Source organism: Phyllobates terribilis, unplaced genomic scaffold (assembly GCF_046119375.1).
Source record: "Phyllobates terribilis strain yellow unplaced genomic scaffold, ASM4611937v1 Scaffold_3__8_contigs__length_932513732, whole genome shotgun sequence".
Classification (NCBI taxonomy): domain Eukaryota; kingdom Metazoa; phylum Chordata; class Amphibia; order Anura; family Dendrobatidae; genus Phyllobates; species Phyllobates terribilis.
The window spans coordinates 854,302,838-854,321,595 of record NW_027362763.1 but is presented as its reverse complement, the minus strand read 5'-3'; the positions used below and the strand labels follow the sequence as shown (position 1 = coordinate 854,321,595).

At 42.1% G+C, this 18,758-nt stretch overlaps 1 protein-coding gene across 2 annotated transcripts in view; it reads left to right on the top strand.

The window, feature by feature from the left end:
• The window catches only part of LOC141257698 (regulator of microtubule dynamics protein 2-like), a 171,508-nt gene that overhangs the window by 134,780 nt on the left and 17,970 nt on the right, over positions 1–18,758 (top strand). For both annotated transcript variants that reach the window (XM_073672549.1, XM_073672550.1), the window contains exon 8: positions 14,760–14,858. In XM_073672549.1, coding sequence (XP_073528650.1) covers positions 14,760–14,858 — 99 coding nt within the window. The remainder of the gene's footprint in view (positions 1–14,759; positions 14,859–18,758) is intronic.

Here is an 18,758-nt window from a genome sequence, read left to right as displayed (position 1 = left end):
GGACAAGTAAAAGACCATTTCCTCCTAGCCATGAGAAAGCTAAGAGGTTGAATTTCACCATCTGCAAGTTCTTGGCTACAGAAATGCTGCCTTTCCGCCTGGTGGACACAGAGGATTTTCGAGACCTTATGTCCGTCGCAGTGCCCCAGTACCAGATGCCCAGTCGGCACTACTTCTCAAAGAAAGGTGTGCCTGCGCTCCACCAGCATGTCGCACACAACATCACCGCTTCTTTGAGAAACTCTGTGTGTGACAGGGTGCATTTCACCACAGACACTTGGACGAGTAGGCATGGACAGGGGCGTTACATGTCGCTGACTGGGCACTGGGTAACTATGGTGACAGCAGGACAAGGGGCTGCTGTCCAAGTCTTGCCGTCCCCACGAGTTGTGCGTCAATCCTCTTTATGTCAAAGTTCCTCCACTGCTTCTGCCTCCTCAACCTCCTCTCGGTCTTCCACCTGCACCCAAAGCCTGTCTGGTCATGCCACAAGCTTTCTAACTGCGCAGAAGGGATCCTGCACACCTCCTTACTATGCTGGCAGTAGGGCTCAACGTCATCAGGCGGTTTTTACATTGAAATGTCTGGGAAATGTGAGTCACACAGCTGAGGAGTTGTGGTCAGCTCTGGAGAACCAATTTCATGAATGGTTGTCTCCACTGGACCTGAAACCAGGGAAGGCCGTGTGCGACAATGCTGCAAACCTGGGTGCGGCCCTTCGCCGGGGCAATGTCACACACGTGCCTTGTATGGCTCACGTGTTGAACCTGGTTGTCCAGCAATTTTTAGCCCACTATCCCAGACTAGATGGCCTTCTGCAGAGGGCACGGTCGCTGTGTGCTCACTTTCGCCGTTCGCATCCCGCAGCTCAGCGACTTACATCTCTACAGAAGTCGTTGGGCCTGCCACTTCACCGGCTAAAATGCGATGTGCCTACCCGGTGGAATTCAACTCTGCACATGTTGCAGCGACTGTGGCAGCACCGACAAGCCCTGGTGCAATACGTTCTGACGTATAGCCTGGGCCAACGAGATCCAGAGGTGGGGCAAATCACGCTGGAGGAGTGGTCTCAGATCAGGGACCTATGCACCCTTCTGCACAGTTTTGAAATGGCGACGAAGATGTTTAGTGCTGACGATGTCATTATCAGCATGACTATTCCGGTGATTTACATGCTGGAGCACGTTAAACAGAATTCGGAGTCAGGTGTTGGCACAAGAGGAGGTGGAGGAAGTAGAGGAGGAGGAGTTGTATGCGGAAGGGCTAACATCTGCAAGGTCCAGACGGTCGGCAGCACCAAGGCGGCAGGCATGTGAGGGTGGGGGAGATGGTTTTACCAGGGCGCATGGTAGCAGCCAAACTAGTGAGGAAGGTGCAGGAGCCCAGGAAGAAGTGGAGGACGAACTGATGGAAGACTCATCAGATGAGGGAGACCTTGATCACATTTCTGTTGTGCGAGGTTGGGGGGAGAGGACAGAGGAAGGAAGCATGATTGTTACCTCGCCACCAACACAACAGGGACTTGGTGCTCCTGGATGCGCAACACACATGAGTGCCTTCTTGCTGCACTACCTGCAACATGACCCTCGAATTGTGAGAATTAGAAATAATCCTGACTACTGGGTTGCCACACTGTTAGATCCCCGGTACAAAAGTAAATTTGCAGAAATTATTCCTGCCATAGAAAGGGATGCACGCATGCAGGAGTATCAGCAGAGACTGTTGCAGAATCTTACATGTGCTTTTCCACAAAATACCAGTGGTGCACGTAGTGAATCTCACAGTTCCAACTTGCCAACCGTGGGACCGTCAAGTGTTCAGCACTCAAACCGTAACAGAACCACAGTATCTGCTGGTAACATCAATTTTGCGGAATCATTTCACCACTTTTTTAGCCCATCCTTTGCAAGGCCACAGGAGACAAGAAGTCTGACACATAGTCAACGCCTAGAGACGATGGTACAGGAGTATCTCCAAGTAAACATTGAAGCCACGACTGTGTCACTGGACCCTTGCTCTTTTTGGGCTTCCAATCTGGATAAATGGCCGGAGCTAGCCACTTACGCCTTGGAGATCTTGTCATGCCCCGCAGCCAGCGTTCTGTCTGAACGTGTGTTCAGCGCTGCTGGTGGTGTGCTGACAGATAAGCGCACGCGGCTCTCCACTGATAATGTAGACAGACTCACGTTCATAAAGATGAACAAATCATGGATCCGAAACGACTTTTCTACCCCTGTGTCATCCTGGGGAGAGTAAAAGCTTGATGATTGGTTAAAATCACCCTACCAACCGTTTTAAGCTTTCAAATTACTAATCATGTTTATCTGTATCTTGGCTGGAAAATAATTTGGGCTTTGTAGCAGTGTGCAGCACTGATTCTATTAGGCCATCTATAATAAGCTCCACCAGATTTAAAATTACTAATCATGTTTATCTGTATCTTGACTGGAAAATAATTTGGGCTTTGTAGCAGTGTGCAGCACTGATCCTATTAGGCCATCTATACTAAAGCTTCACCAGATTTAAAATTAATAATAATTTTTAGCTGCATCTAGCCCAGGAAATACTTTGTGCCTAGTAGCAGTGTCTGCTAGTCAGCGGATTATCTCGGCTGTTAAGCAAGCTACACCACCTGTAGTTTGGACACTTCATTTTTTCAAAGGAAATGCTTCGGGACCACGGGATACTCAGTGAAGAGCATCAGGAGGCACCCCAAGGCATAGGGGCTCGGACTGGCAGTAGGATGCCTTGCGGTGGACAGCCGAGCTCGATCCTTATAAAAGCTTTTTAACTGCAGCAGCTTTAGTGGATGCTACTGGAGCTGGAATTACGCGGCTGCTGGCATGAGACTTGCCCTCCAATAGATCCTTGTAAATGGATTTAAAGTGTATTTATTCAAATTAGAGAGACAATTTAAATTAAAAAGCTTAGAGCTGCCTCCACCACAGGGGGGCTCGCTCGACCCACCAGCGGACAGGCACCAGTATTGGGAGAGGGGGGCTGGCCGTCAGGGTTCACCGCGGCTCTGGCACAAACCCGGCGACACGGAGGTGGCACGGGCAGGAGCGGACTGAACGTGTCGGCTTCTCACTTTTTGGATTTTAGAAGGGCATGACATGCCTATATCTGTGTCTCCCCCTCCTTTTACTCCTCCACCTCTTTTCTTTTCGCATGGCTATATGTACTTGTCACTTTTCCATGTGTTAGTTGTGTCTTCTGAGCAGTTTGTCAGCTTTTGGACACCTTTGAAGGTGTTTTCTATGTGTTTTTGTTTGCCTGCCATTGGTTTTAACGGTGTTCGAAGGTGTCCGACGAACAGTTCGACGAACAGTTCGGCGAACACACGGGTGTTCGACGAACCGAACCGAACTCGAACACTACGGGGGTGGCTCAACACTAGACAGGAGTCCAAGAGGACAACAGCGCCCCTTTTGTCCGCCCTTCTGATGGTTAGATTGGTGTTTAATTATAGGTCTTTCAGGGCCTGTTTTTCGCCTCTGCTGAGATTATCTCTTATCGTTTCATGGCTGGTATTTTCCTTCTAACTGATCAAATCCCGTTCAACAATTTCCTGGAATGTGTCTAAGATCTGGGACCTTGGTTTTATTGGATAATAAAAAGGCTTTTTCAGACAAAAATTTTTGTTAAGATCTCCATCTTGAGTTATAGATTCTGCACCCAAAGTTCTGAGATTTTGTAAAGAGCATAATTCTCCAAAAGCGGGTATTGAAGACAATGGTGGAGTTTGATCACTGCTGATGGAAATTTCTGTTTCATTTACTCTGGTCTCATCCAGAAAATGACATTTAAGTGTCAAATTCCTAACGAATTTATTTAAATCCAGAAGTGTATGATATACATCCAGTTCTTTTGTTGGAGAAAAAGAGAGCCCTTTGGAGAGGATTTTTTGCTGCATTTCAGATACTATGTAACTGGAGAGGTTTATTACTGTGCTTTCCTCTGCTTTTTCCTCAGGGAATATCTTTCTATGTCTCTATCCAGCTCTCCTACCTCTCTTCCTTTTCCTCCTCCTTTTTTTGGAGCTGAATGTTCTGAATCAGGTTTCCTCTGTAATGTTGTTTGCTGATTCTTCATATAGTGTGATGTAACTCCTCCAGATTTTCTTGCAAAAAGACCTGAGGAGTCATCCGTATCGTTATCTTCGGAGTTCTCCCGGGAAGTATGTGAAGTGTCCGTGTCAGAAAAGACCACTCTGTGTCTCCGATCATCAGTTTTATCTCCATTCTGTTTGAGAATTGATTTTTTTGCGTCCTTTCCGACGCTCACTAGACCAGGAATACACCTCATTGCAGTTGTAATCATTACAGTCTATTTGATATTTAGATTGTTTAATCTTGGTAATCTGGTCTTCTAACTTTACCAGGTTGGTTTTTATGTTATCCGACCACTGATTAAATTTTCTAAGAGACTTATATTGCTGTAATGCATTCTTGGTCTCTTGGATTTCAAGTCTGATAGATGATAATAAAGATTCCTCCTCTTCTATAATGAGGTCCATTAGTTTAAAAGAGCATTCGTTAAGGGTATTGAACCATTTTTTCTCAAAACCCTCAGAGAAATGAGTAGTGGATAGTTTTTTAATCCTCAATCCCCTCGGGATCATGTCTTGATCAATGTAAGATTTTAAAGTGGTACAATCCCACCAGATCCGAAGCTCTTTAATTCTCTGTTTTTCCCACATTTTCATGAGTTCATCTAATTTTTGGGTGTCAGGAGTAGATTCTCCTCTAGTATTTGAAAAAATAGCAGATGCTTTTAAATTTCTAGCATCATAAATCAAGAATAATTATTTCCTTTATAAGAAGTATGAAAAATGATTATGTGAAGGCGGATTTATACACTTCCACGACAATCCAGTTTATCTGAGGGGAGATGGACTTCTAGAGAGGGAGCTAGACTTCACAAAACACTTGAAAAACATACAAAAAAGTTAATGTCTGCTCACCACCTCCTGGAGCGCACGGATCCTGTTGTGCGGCAAGTTTTCAGAACTTAGAAAGGAATAAGTCTAGCGCTATAAGTCCATTAAAAATCCATTATTCATTTATTTCATAACTTCAAATGGTATAAAATCCATTACGTCACAGTCCAGACATTAAAAACATACGCGTTTCGACGCAAAGCAGTGCGTCTTAATCATTGACAAGGATCTGATGGCAGACTGAACATTTTAAACTAGTTCACAATTCAGTCCCCGCTCACCAGATCCGGCCACTAGATGGGAACAGCTGTGCAGAGAAACCTGGCAGGGGATTAACCCCTTACAGACTGAAAACACACATTACATCAAATATGCATATCTCTATTCATAGTGGTAAATCAGATCCTGCCTGATATTGATACCATGTGGCGCCCTAGTGTTCAGCTGGTAGATCCACCAGGTTTCCCTGCTTATTAGTTTTCTTTTGATATCACCACCCCTGGATGGGATTTTAACCTTTTCTATGCCTGACACTTCAAAAGAAGACACATCACCTCCATGGCTTTTAATAAAATGTTTGGAAATTGCTGAACTTTTATTAATGATTTTACTGATGGCGTCTGAGAGGTGACGTCTTATCCTGATTTTCACCGGCCCCCCTGTACAGCCGACATATTGAAGGTCACACAAACCGCATCGCACAGTATACACCACGTTGCTTGTGTTGCAGTTTATGTATGAATTAATCATATACTCTTTTTTATTTGCACAAGAGACAAATGTTTTAGTATTTTTCATATACTTACAACAGGTGCATATATTGTGACCGCACTTGTATGACCCTCTAGTACTGAGCCAACTCTCCTTTTTATTATTGTTATCATTGATTAATTCACAGTGTAAATTTTTTCTTCTGTGAAACATATATTAGATGAACACATATCTTCCACGATCAAAATAGATAATTTACTCCACTCATTTCCTCTTTCTCTTTATTCGTATACATGCCAACACAGATTTTTTACATACCCTTTTTGATTGCAACCATATGTGCCTCTTCAGGAGACCAAACCACACTTACTGAATCAAAGAGGAGCAGGTTAGTCAAAATAATACTGTACTTCTCGAAAGACATATTTTTATGGGTTGAGTTTTAGCCTAGGGTTCCTGACGGTAAAGTTGCTTTTAGTTTTATCACTCTAGGAGATAAATGTTAAAGTAGTCTATTGCTTTTAGACATGATGATTATTCATGGGGCCCTCTTGTACTGTTGAATTTTAGTATTAGCCCATTAAATAGACAGATTATGGATGAAAAAAGAAAAACAGGGTCTTCACACCTTTTAGTATTAAATGAATGCACCAGTACACTATGTGGCCCATATACAAACATACACATACATAATGTGTCAGCACACTGCAATTAATGAATACATGAACTCCAATATTGCTGCAAACGTTAAAAACAAAGGGTGTGTGTGTGTGTGTGTGTGGGGGGGGGGGGGGGGGCATGTCTAGCTACTGAAGGAGAAGGACATCAAGCTGGGAGCTCCCTGAGTCTAACTCGCAATTAAAACAAGTTTCTCGGGTCCATCCACCGTTCTAACATCTCAGGTGACAACCCAGGATTGGAAGGCATCCCACGGAGAGCCTCCAAGAGCAGTGGTACCGATTTCTGAGGTCGGGCCTACCTGGATCCCTGAAGCTGCGGTCTTTCCTGCTGGGCAGTCCCGGTGTGCGCCCAGGAGGGTGCCGGCGGTCCTGACTGGGGAGGTCACGCAGAGGTTCTGAGGATCGCTTGGGGCTCGGCTCCCTCCTGCCGCAAAGGACAAGAGACGGTGACCGGAGAGAAGTTCTTCGACTGCTGAGTCGCTGTCCGGTAAGATCCGGAGCGAAGGTAGGGGAAGACCCTGACGCCCAGCCTCACACCGTACACTGCAGAGTCCTGGACGCACGCTCATCCGGGGGCCCATGCTGGCGGCTCCCCCACAGACACCTGAGGCGCACACGGGCCACATAGAGGAGAGGACATAGGAGCTGTTGGCGGTTGCGGAGGCTTGCCCTCTGAGCCGCATCTGCCGCCTGAGGGGGTTTCCCACCACAGAAGCGCCCGCCATCTTGGGGAGAGTGAGACCCGAGGAGAAGCTGGTTATTAGCAGCACAGACTCTGACAGAGGCCACAATAAATCCACACTGGTCAATCCAATAGAACCGAGTCCTATTTGTGGCATCACCCTTCCATTATAAAACCTCTATAGACACATAGATACTGCTCTATAGGTGGAAAAAAAAAAGCCTGTGAACATGAAAATCCTGCAGTAGGCTCCTTTTCTCCATTTCCTAATATACAGAAGCTCTCTAATATCACCATCGCAGAGTCTCTGGCGGCATCTTGTGGATATATGCAAAATAACACCATAACCAGTCTTAACCCGGTACTGCATCCAAGATTTATTACTGCTACCTTCTAATGCCCAGCCACGGTGTGGCATAAAATCTATAAAATCTATAAATGGACAATAGGCAGTTTACTCTGATGACCATGAAATAAGAACATCCTGCAAAATATGAATCTGTAAGTCTTCCGGTTCAGGCGCCGACCATGTGAATTCTAATTAACCGCTTATGTTCTCCCCTATGGTTTCCCATTTAACCATCTGATTCCCACATTCAGAACCCTCAAGGTCTTTGTTGTCGTCACCTAGCTGAAGGCTATCTTTAAATACCAACTTTTTTGTTTATGGACCGCTACTTCCTTCATAGTGGGCAAAAGCAGCCCACCTCTTCTCGCCATATTGACATTTCTAATCATACCAAGATGGCCTCAATTCTTGATCAAGAGAAACAACTCTCCCAAATAGATGGTAACGAGGAGGCATGGCACTCCCTTAGACCACCCCGCACCTCTTCGGTAAGGAAAGGGGACACACAAATGGACCCATCGGAACTGGCAGCTGAGGTCACCGCTAAATTGCTACCGAAAATTACATCTATCATTCAATCTACACTTAATTCTGCCCTGATGGACTTACATGTTAGGCAAGATGAACAAGCCAGACAGCTGACTGATTTAGAATCGCAGGTATCGACCAATGAGGATGACTCAAAGGAGGACCAAGCAAAAGTGACAGCTATTGCTCGTGAAAACATGATCCTGAGAGACCGTATTGATGATCTGGAGAATCGCTCCCGACGGAGCAACTTGCGTCTGGTGGGACTACCGGAATCCTATCCCCAAAGTGTACTGAAACCACTATGTGAAAACGATATCCCAAAGACTCTAAAGTTACCTGAGGGCAGAAAGGTGGAAAGAGTACACGGGATTGGCCCCTCAACATCCATGAACCGGGACACATCCAGACCTAGACAGGTCATCATGAAATTCCTGGATTTTAACGATAAAGCAGACATTATACAAGCTTATAAACAACTCAATCACCCATTGGTCATTCAGGGTCATAAAATTTTGCTCTTTGAGGATTACTTCATTGAGGTGACCAGAAAACGTAAAGCATTTAGCTCCATCTGCACTAGACTCCATAAAGAAAAGGTCCACTTTCAACTCCGCTACCCATGCATGTACTCTACGATTGAAAGACTCAAATGGCTCTTTTCGTGAATTCATATCTCCGGACAAAGCCAAAACTTTTGTCAATAACCTGCTGTGTCCATGGGTCAGGCCGGATCGGACCCCTCAAGATGACAACGAGGCTTCATGTCCAAGAGCCTCAGAGAGATTCGGAAGCCGAACAGTTAAATTAGGAGACCTAACAAAAATGTGACAAAAAAAAGTTCATTATTCAGGAAATTATCCTCTCTACACATGGGACGCCTCGATCTGAGTAGCCAATTTGAAATTGCTGCTCCCGCCCTTCCCTCTCTCTCTTTGGACTCCTAATACAGTAAATGACAAGTTTTACTAATTGGGGGGAGGAGGGATAGAACTGGGAGCAAATGAGGGGAAAAAGCAAAAAAAAAATGAAAATAACAAAACGGGAGATTTTATTTGAAAATCTTATACACATGGTTGGGCAGAACTGAAGCCCACGGGAAAGGTTCTCCTAGCCAGCTGGGATGAAATGCCTCAGCTCATGCTAGGACTAATATGTTCTACTGTTTTGAATGTTTGTTGTTCAATTTTGGTATATAATGTTGAAAATGATTTCCGTTTCTTTATTCCAGTTGAATGCCATCACTGCCATCATTATTTTACAAATACCCCACCAATTTGATTTAACCATATTACTTCTATTTATGTATATTGTGTCATGGAACGTTAAGGGTTTGAGATCTCCCCAAAAACGTATGAAAATTCTCAGACGCCTAAAACCCGACATATCCCTCCTTCAGGAAACACATCTTCCAGAGACAGATTTCCCTAGGATGAAGAAGTTATGGGTGGGCGCCGTTTACGGTTCCTCTTCAGTGAATAGAAAGGCTGGGGTCCTAATTCTTATCAACAAACACTTCTCACACCAGATTATCAGCCAACAAATAGATAGTGAGGGTAGATTGGTTCACTTAACAATATCTACGCCCTGCGGGGTTTTATCCATTTATAATGTATATGCACCTAATGTAGTAAATAAATCCTTTTTCAAACAATTGGTAACTAGACTTTTGCTAGACCCTAACTACAATAAAATAGTATGGGGTGACTTCAATTTAGTAGTGTTGGTACATGAAGACATTAAAATACTACAGGCATCATACAGTCAACAACTACACATGACAAGATGCTATCACCTCTCATGTGCACATGTCACTTAGTCGACTCGTGGAGGTTCCTTAATCCTAGCAATAGAGAATTTACGCATTTCTCACACGCCAATGATTCATGGTCTTGAATCGATTATATGTTTGTCTCCCCTTCCCTGTCGGCCAAATTGATCTGTGTACACATAGACAATATCGCTATTTCGGACCATGCTCCAGTAATTCTGGAACTATCACAGTCTTTTCCCAGAGGCACAGATTTTCTATGGAGATTTCCCAATTACTTCTGTAAAGATGACTCTTTTACCTTCTCCCTCAAATTATGGTGGCAAGAATTTATTTCAGACAACGCAGAACACCAAAACAGCCCAATATTACTGTAGGAGTCGGCCAAGGCAGTGCTCATGGAGAAAATGTTGGCGTATCCATTTTCCCACAAAAAAAAAGTTCTAAAGAGATATGGGGAACTCTCTAATGACTTAAAACAAGCCTACACCAAATTCTTGCTTGACCCATCCATCATAAATAAAAACTACTGGCCGCAAAAACAAGTGGATTTCAATCAATATGCAGACTTGAGGGAAAAAATTCACTGAAGCTTATTTTTATAGATTTTTATAGATTTGGAAATAAATCGGGACGGATGTTGGCTAATTTAGCTAATGGGATGAGAAAACCACAGGGAATTTTTCAATTAAAAAGTACCAACGGGGAAATCCACACCAACCCTAAAACAATAAATGAGATATTAGGTTCTTTTTATAATGACCTCTACAAAAATTCAAATCAAACCCCTTCCTCCTCAATTACACTTTTAGATGATAAAGTTAAGCTACCCATCTTCTCCGAGGAACAAAAAGCTATTTTAAACAAACCTATCTCTTTGGAAGAGGTCACAAATACAATTAAGAACCTAAAACCGAACAAAGCACCCGGCCCAGACGGTTGCACAAATAAATTTTTCAACTCTCTGAGAGAGGAAATTTCCCTATTATTGGAATCAATTTTTAATAAACTATCTTAAGGCGACCCCATTTTTCCTTCTGCAAACACAGCGTATATTAAATTACTACTAAAACCAGATAAACACCCACTATTCCCTAGTTCATACAGACAAATCTCTCCCATTAATACTGATATTAAGATCATATCTAAAATAATGGCTGACAGACTGGCCTCCATCTTACCCCATGTCATTTCCCCTGCCAGGCGGGCTTTGTAAAAGGTCGCTCGGCCACTCTAAATATCAGAAAAGTACTACTGGTACTAGATAAGATTCACTCCTTACCAGATTTAAAGGGCTCCCCAGCGATTGTTTCCTTGGATGTGGAAATAGCTTTTGATAATATAAATTGGGAGTGGCTGTATATGGTCTTAACAAAAATGTCACTAGCAGGCCCCTTCTTTAACTACATTTGTAATCTATATTCACCTCCAAGGGCTCAGGTTTACACTCCGGGTTTCTTGTCCACTCCATTCCCCCTTGAGAAAGGAATGAGGCAGGGTTGTCCGTTGTCCCTACTCCTCTTCAACTTAGTTCTGGAGCCCTTAGTCCACATTTTGTTTGATCCAAGCATTTTCACAGGCATTCAGTTTACTAGGAAATCAATTCAGGTGGCTTTTTTTGCTGACTATGTCATTTTATTTATGTCTAACCCCACCCAACATCTACCTATAGTATTAGACTTACTTAAAAATTTGGACTCTTACTCGGGGTTTAAAATCAATGTTAAAAAACGTGAAATATTCCCATTAAACTAAAAGGGAACAAAACGCTGCCCAGATGGGTCTGTAAATGGTATATCCCTAGCACCTTCACATACCACCTACTTGGGAATTAAAATAGGCTGTTTGCCTTCATCTATATACACCTTAAACTACCCTCCTCTTATAAAAAAAAATCATCAATCAATTAGAGGCAAATCTTGCCATGACTTTTATGGGAAGGACACATTTGGTAAAAATGATCAGTACAGCCAGGATTATGTATCAACTACAAACCTTGCCATTACTCCTGAAACACACGGACATAACTATACTCAATAGGGCCTTCAGTCACTTTATTTGGAAAAGAAAACGTCCAAGGATTAGTATGAGCAAACTTATGGCTTCCAAAGACGACGGAGACATTAATTTCCCAAGCATCAGAGATTACAATCTTGGTTGCCTTTTCCGGTATTTAATAGACTGGTTTCATAAGAGATGTACATATTCTGACTACACGTTGGAATCAGATTATGCATACCCCCTTGACCTGGTTTCCCTCCTTCATTCTCGATTTACCTCCCTTCCCTCGGCAGTTAAAAAGTCAACAATCCTTAGGGACACTATTTCCGCATGGAAGGCAGTCAGAAAAAAATACGGGCGTTCTTTCAGGATTTCAAAGCACCTCCCGATATGGCAAAACCCAGAATTCCCCCAGGGTAATGAAAATAAACTATTTCTGAAACGGCGACAAGCAGGTGTAGACAACGCATCCCATCTTCTCCACTCAAGTGAGCAAAGATGGATGGATCTCTGATAAGATCAGGTCAGGCTGGAATTTAATAAGAAAACACATTATAAACGAAGCATGGAGAGAAACGCAATATAAAATCATGCATGGCGCAATTTATGCATTTAACATACTTAAAAAAGATCCGCTTTCAAACAGGCTAACAGCTTGCCCTAAATGCCACCTTCCACTATCCGACCTCATGCACAACCTATGGTCATGCCCGTCTTCAGTTTCATATTGTCGACAAGTATCCGCTATGATCGACACCATATGGGGTCCAGGGTCTACTCTTTACCCTTATCTAGCCTTGTTACATTTTTGGAACAACACAGAAAACCCTGAGGGGAAGAGGGGAAACTCTCTAAAATTGCTCCACACCCTACTTATCCTGGCAAAAAAACAATTACTTAAATATTGGCTAGAACCCAACACCCCCCTCATTGAAGAGTTAACAGCTCAAATGAAACATTTTATGGGAATAGAGCAACAAGACGCCCTTAGCAATAAGGAAATTGCTGCTCATTAAATGAAAAAAAGAAAATGGTGGAACCCTTTACTTCCACAGCGTGGTACATTCTGGAAGATCTTGGGGATAGCCTAGGTCCATTACTCATGGATTGTGGGGGGTGGAGTGGAATGGAGGGATCATTCGGTGAAGGTCTATAATACTAACCTAGGTGGCCTTATCTAACAAGATGGCTTCAAAAAATCAGAGTATCAACTGAATTGCATGTTAATTAAACTGATGTAAGTTACATTGTTATTAAGTTCTTATATTATATTGTTTTGCTTTACCAATCAAATATGTAAGAACTATCTCTTTATACCCTGTCTGCGAACAGGTATCTGATTATCACCTTAATCTGGTATGTTTTGTTTCTTTTTGAAAAAGTTAATAAAAAAAAATGATATATTTAAAAAAAAAAAACGAAGGGTGTTTTTGTGATTAAAAAGTGCACAAGCCATCCAACCACATTGTGTACCTAAACATGGATGGTCTCTATCACTAATGTCCTACCTCTCCATGTATTCATTAATTGCAGTGTGCTGACGCATAATGTATGTATAGATGATGGATGAAGTCTGATACAGAGACTTCATGGGTTTTAAGCTCCAGACAGTAATACAATTACACAACATAACTGTAGTCACCTATCAAAATAAAACTGCTGGAGATTATTTGTTTTAAAGAGGTTGTCCACTACTTTATCATTGGTCAGGGTTCGACACCCGGCACCCCCGCCGATCATCTGCTCTCGATGTTGGCGTGGAAGGCTGCCGGCCGGAAATGCTCAATTGCTACATCTTTTGATAGTGGCTGCCGCTGGATATTGCACATCCACCTCCTATTGATTTGAATAAAAGGTGAATGTGCAGTACCCAACCATGGCCACTCAGACATGAGAATGTGTGGTTGTTTTTTATTTTGCCAATTTCAGGATGTGAGATTTGTTAGCTTTGAATAAATCTTACTGACTGCAAAGTTTTGTACCAAATATTCAACCAAGCACATTGATACTAAACTCAGTATGTTACTTGGAAATAATTTAAATGAGCAGTTGATCAAAAACCTTACATTATATAATCTTTTCTATTTTGATATTGCAATTGCAAACTGCAAAAAATTGAAATCGGTAAAAAGAGAGCCAGCTCACTAGGTAAGATTGATATACTCCAGAGAGCAGAAAATCAGCGCTGCCTTTGGTCAGACTGAGGACTTGTGCAGGCGACTGATTTTCTTGTACAAGTGATATCCGTGGTTTTCATGATATTCAATGGGGCTGTACACATGTTTGATTTTTTTTTCCTTGGACCGACTGATCTGCTGAAAAAAATCAGAAACGTGTTCGATTGTTGATCAGAGTGCTGGAGCAAAATTGGCAATGCTAGTCTATGGGTTTGTGAAAAAAGGTCTGATTTTCACAAACTGACAGAATGGAGAAGGTAGAGAAATTTCTCCATGTCCGAGAAAAACTGATGCCACTTTGATTATTCTGATCAGACTTTGATCAGACAGTTTTTCTCGGATGTGGAGAAATTAGCCATGTGAATCTATCCTACCCAGGATCCAGAAGAATATATCCAGCTCAAATGGAGGTAAAATCTTCAATGTGTACTGAGAATCTTTTAGAAAGAATCAGTAATGGTTATATCCACAGGTTGTTCATTACTGATTCTTTTTAAATTATTCTCAAATTAACATTAAATAATATTTTCCCTGTGTGAGCTAGACACATTCTTTTGGATCCTTAAAAAATTGAAATACTTAATACATCCAAGGCGTAGGAGATCAAAATATTCCAAAATATAGGAGACTTGCAGTGTTAAACTCCACCCCTTGACTAAGCCCCACCCACTGAGCGTTCTGTCTGCCAAAAATTGAAAAGCTCTAAAGAAAATAAACAACTTTGATCTCTAAAAGATTTCTAAGACACCTACAGGAAGATGTAGAATAGCTTTCTGACAGATATTACTGTTAAAATGTTTCATAAAAAAAACACAAGTGTTTGATTTATTAATTATTAAAAATGTAGTTTTTTCCAAGAAAAACCTGATGAGAAAGAAATATGTTTCTTGAACCAAATCGTTACCTGTGTCTCCTTAGGTCTCTCAGTTGTCCTGGATTGAGAGAAAGGTTGCTGCTACTCTTTTTGGAAATCCTCCCACTGCGACAGTCCAAGAGGCCTTGCAGAATTTTCTCAAGGTAAATATTTACAGTTTTCTTAGAAATGGAATGATCTTGTCTGTTTACTTGTGAAATTTTACTATAAATGAATGACCGCATAGTATCAGAACCCTGTATTTGGTGTCCTTGACATGAAAACTTAAAAGGAAGTTGAGAAAACTGAAAACTCTGGCACAAACATTTCCCTAAATTTTACCACTACAAGGACAGATATATAAAACTCTCAATACTGGGACTTTAACATTGATGGCCAATTCTTAGGATAGATAAGTCATCAATGTCTGTCTGGTGGGGGTGCAACACCAGCACCCCCACCAGACTGCTGTTCCCGATGTTGATGCCTACCAGAACTTCTCATTTGCAGAGGTGGTGGCCGCAGTCAGATACTGCACATCCACCCCCTATTGATTTCAACAAGTGGTGGATGTGCAGTACCCGGCCGCGACCACTATACAGTCAACGGAGCTGTGCTGTGCAACTCTGCAACTGAGAAGTTCCGACCGACACCGGGAACAGCTGATTGGCAGCGGTGTCGCCCCACCGATCAGACATTGGTGACATATCCTAAGGATAGGCCATCAATGTACTGGACAACCCCTTTAACAAAACTTAACTCTATAGTTTGTTTCCATTCAATGTAGAACAAAATGATATCCTATTTAGAGTGTCTGTACAAATTATGAATTTCTGCTATATACAGAATTCTTGATGTGTGTGTGTATATGTGTATACACTGTGTTCCAAATTATTATGCAAATAATATTTTCTCAGATTTTCCCAAATTACCTATATGAATTGCAGTCATTGTAATTTTCCAGTCAAATAACTATTAGAGTACAATTGAAAGGTTTTTGTACATACTGCCTATGATAACAGTATATTTTAAAAAAAATAAAAAACTCAAACTGCACTCAAAATGCATGTTCCAAATTATTATGCACAGCAGAGTTTTCAACCTTTTCATTTTAATACAGAACAAAAAAATGGTCATTTTTGAAATTATAAGCATTAGCAGGTTATTACAAACTGAAATCAAACAGTTTTCAACTCAAAACTTTATTCTAGGTGATGTTACATTTGCACATAGGACCGCTTGTTCGAAAGGAGCTTCTGAACTCTCTCGTCCATTGAATTTGTCAGGTTTTGGATGGTTTCTGTTTTAATTGTTTTGCATGAGGACAGAATACCCTCCCAGAGCTGTTGCTTAGATGTGAACTGCCTCCCGCCATCATAGACACTCCTTTTGATGATGCTCCAGAGGTTCTCAATGGGGTTGAGGTCAGGGGAGCATGGCTGCCACACCATAAGTTTGTCCCCTTTTATGCCCATAGCAGCCAGAGATGCAGATGTGTTATGTGCAGCATGAGACGAGGCATTATCATGCATGAATATGATCTTGCTGCGGAATGCACGGTTCTTCTTCTTGAACCATGGAAGGAAGTGCTGTTTGAGAAACTCAACATACATTATGGAGTTCATCTTTACCCCTTCAGGGATCATAAAAGGGCCGACAATCTCTCTCCCCATGATTCCAGCCCAAAACATTACTCCACCTCCTCCTTGTTAGCGCCGTAGCTGTGTTTGCATGGGGTGTCCATCAACCAGCCATCCTCCACTCCATCTATCTGGACCATCGAGATCATTTCATGCATGGTAATGCCCCGTCTCATGCTGCACATAACACATCTGCATCTCTGGCTGCTATGGGCATAAAAGGGGACAAACTTATGGTGTGGCACCCATGCTCCCCTGACCTCAACCCCATTGAGAACCTCTGGAGCATCATCAAAAGGAGTGTCTATGATGGCGGGAGGCAGTTCACATCTAAGCAACAGCTCTGGGAGGGTATTCTGTCCTCATGCAAAACAATTGAAGCAGAAACCATCCAAAACCTGCCAAATTCAATGGACGAGAGAGTTCAGAAGCTCCTTTCGAACAAGCGGTCCTATGTGCAAATGTAACATCACCTAGAATAAAGTTTTGAGTTGAAAACTGTTTGATTTCAGTTTGTAATAACCTGCTAATGCTTATAATTGCAGAAATGACCATTTTTTTGTTCTTTATTAAAATGAAAAGGTTGAAAACTCTGCTGTGCATAATAATTTGGAACATGCATTTTGAGTGCAGTTTGAATTTTTTATTTTTTTTAAAATATACTGTTATCATAGGCAGTATGTACAAAAACCTTTCAATTGTACTCTAATAGTTATTTGACTGGAAAATTACAATGACTGCAATTCATATAGGTAATTTGGGAAAATCTGAGAAAATATTATTTGCATAATAATTTGGAACACAGTGTATATGTGTGTGTATGTATATATACAGTTCTGGCAAAAATTAAGAGACCACTTCAAATTTGCAGTTTCTCTGATTTTTCTCTTTATAGTTATATTTTTGACTAAAATGTGCATTGTTGTTTTACTCTATAAACTACTGGCAACATATGTCTGATATTCAAAGCTAAAAACTTAGAATTTTTTGGCAGCAAATGAAAAATAATAAAAAGAAACAGTTCTTTCAGACCTCAAATAATGCAAAGAAAACAAGTTCTTATTCATTTAGAAACAACAATACTCATGTTTTAACTCTCGAAGAGGCAGAAATCAATATTTGGTGGAATAACCATGATTTTTAATCACAGCTTTCATGCGTCTTGGCATGCTTTCCACCAGTCTTTCACACTGCTTTTGGATGAAAATGCATCTTCCTCTTGATTACATTCAATATATATATATATATGCACACATCTTGTGGTAGATCGACTCACATGGTTGCACATAGAGGTACACAGAAACACTGTCTCTTTAAATCTTCTGCTGAGTTTATTAAGAGCACTGCATAAAATACAGCAAAGTTAGCAAGAACAAGCACGGCCTTCCTGGCCTGACAGGAAAAACAAAAAACATAACCATAACGTATGACACATACCTTGTTGCTATGGGTAACCACCAGCTTAAGGAACAAAGCAACTCAAGGTTTAGCTTTCCTTAACATGAACACCACCGCTCCAGAGGTTGTGCCTCCAGGCCCTCCCCACACCAAATGCACTGAAAGGCTGTGATTTTATCCTCTGAGTTCCTCCCTTTCTACAGGTGTTTAATCACCCTAGCACTAAGATGGCTGATTAACCTTTTTCCATAGCTCCCAACGTCGCATATTCGGTGGGACTGTCCCGATTTGAGTACTCATTTCTCAGTCCCGTCATGACGCTCTACCTGGGCCATGCCCCCCTCCTTCCGACCAGTTGTCAATCGTGTTCGCCACTCACATCCGGGCCATGCTGCTCCTCCTGCTCCTGTGCTCGTCGGCTGGAGGTAACCAGGACCAGGGTGTGGCAGGACCGGGGCTCACTCTGCTTGGGAAGGGACCCCACAGGATGGGGACAACCATTAAAATCTGGGGCTTGGAGGAAGTTTTGCCTCTGTGAATAGAGTGTAGTTGCATGGAGGCAAGTGTGAGGCTCACTGGTGTTTCACGGAGTGTCAAGATGACTTGGGAGTCGTAAATGTAGGAAGTGCCGGCTTCAGCTGTAATCCTTCACGTGTCTGTGAGATACAATGAATAAAAGGATTTGGATGCCATTCAGGGTGCTGCCTGCGTGCCCGCCTCTATGTATGAGTAAACTAAGGGTGGCATCACAGCTGGACTCCCCATTGTACATGGTATGTTACTCACCTTCTCTCCAGCACTTTGCCAGTGACCTTGTCACAGTCTCCATAACAAGGTTTGGAGGTGCTTCAGTAGTCTGTAAAATAGAAGGATAATAGTTGGAGCAAGCACTTCAGTAGGGCTCCTGACCTCATGTGCTAACCTTTGTTTGCATTTTAATCTTTCATTTAAAAAGGACCTGTCACTTGCCATATATAATTTGTATTTGTTTATTGTATTCCTGCTCTACATGCTTCTGTTCTCCCT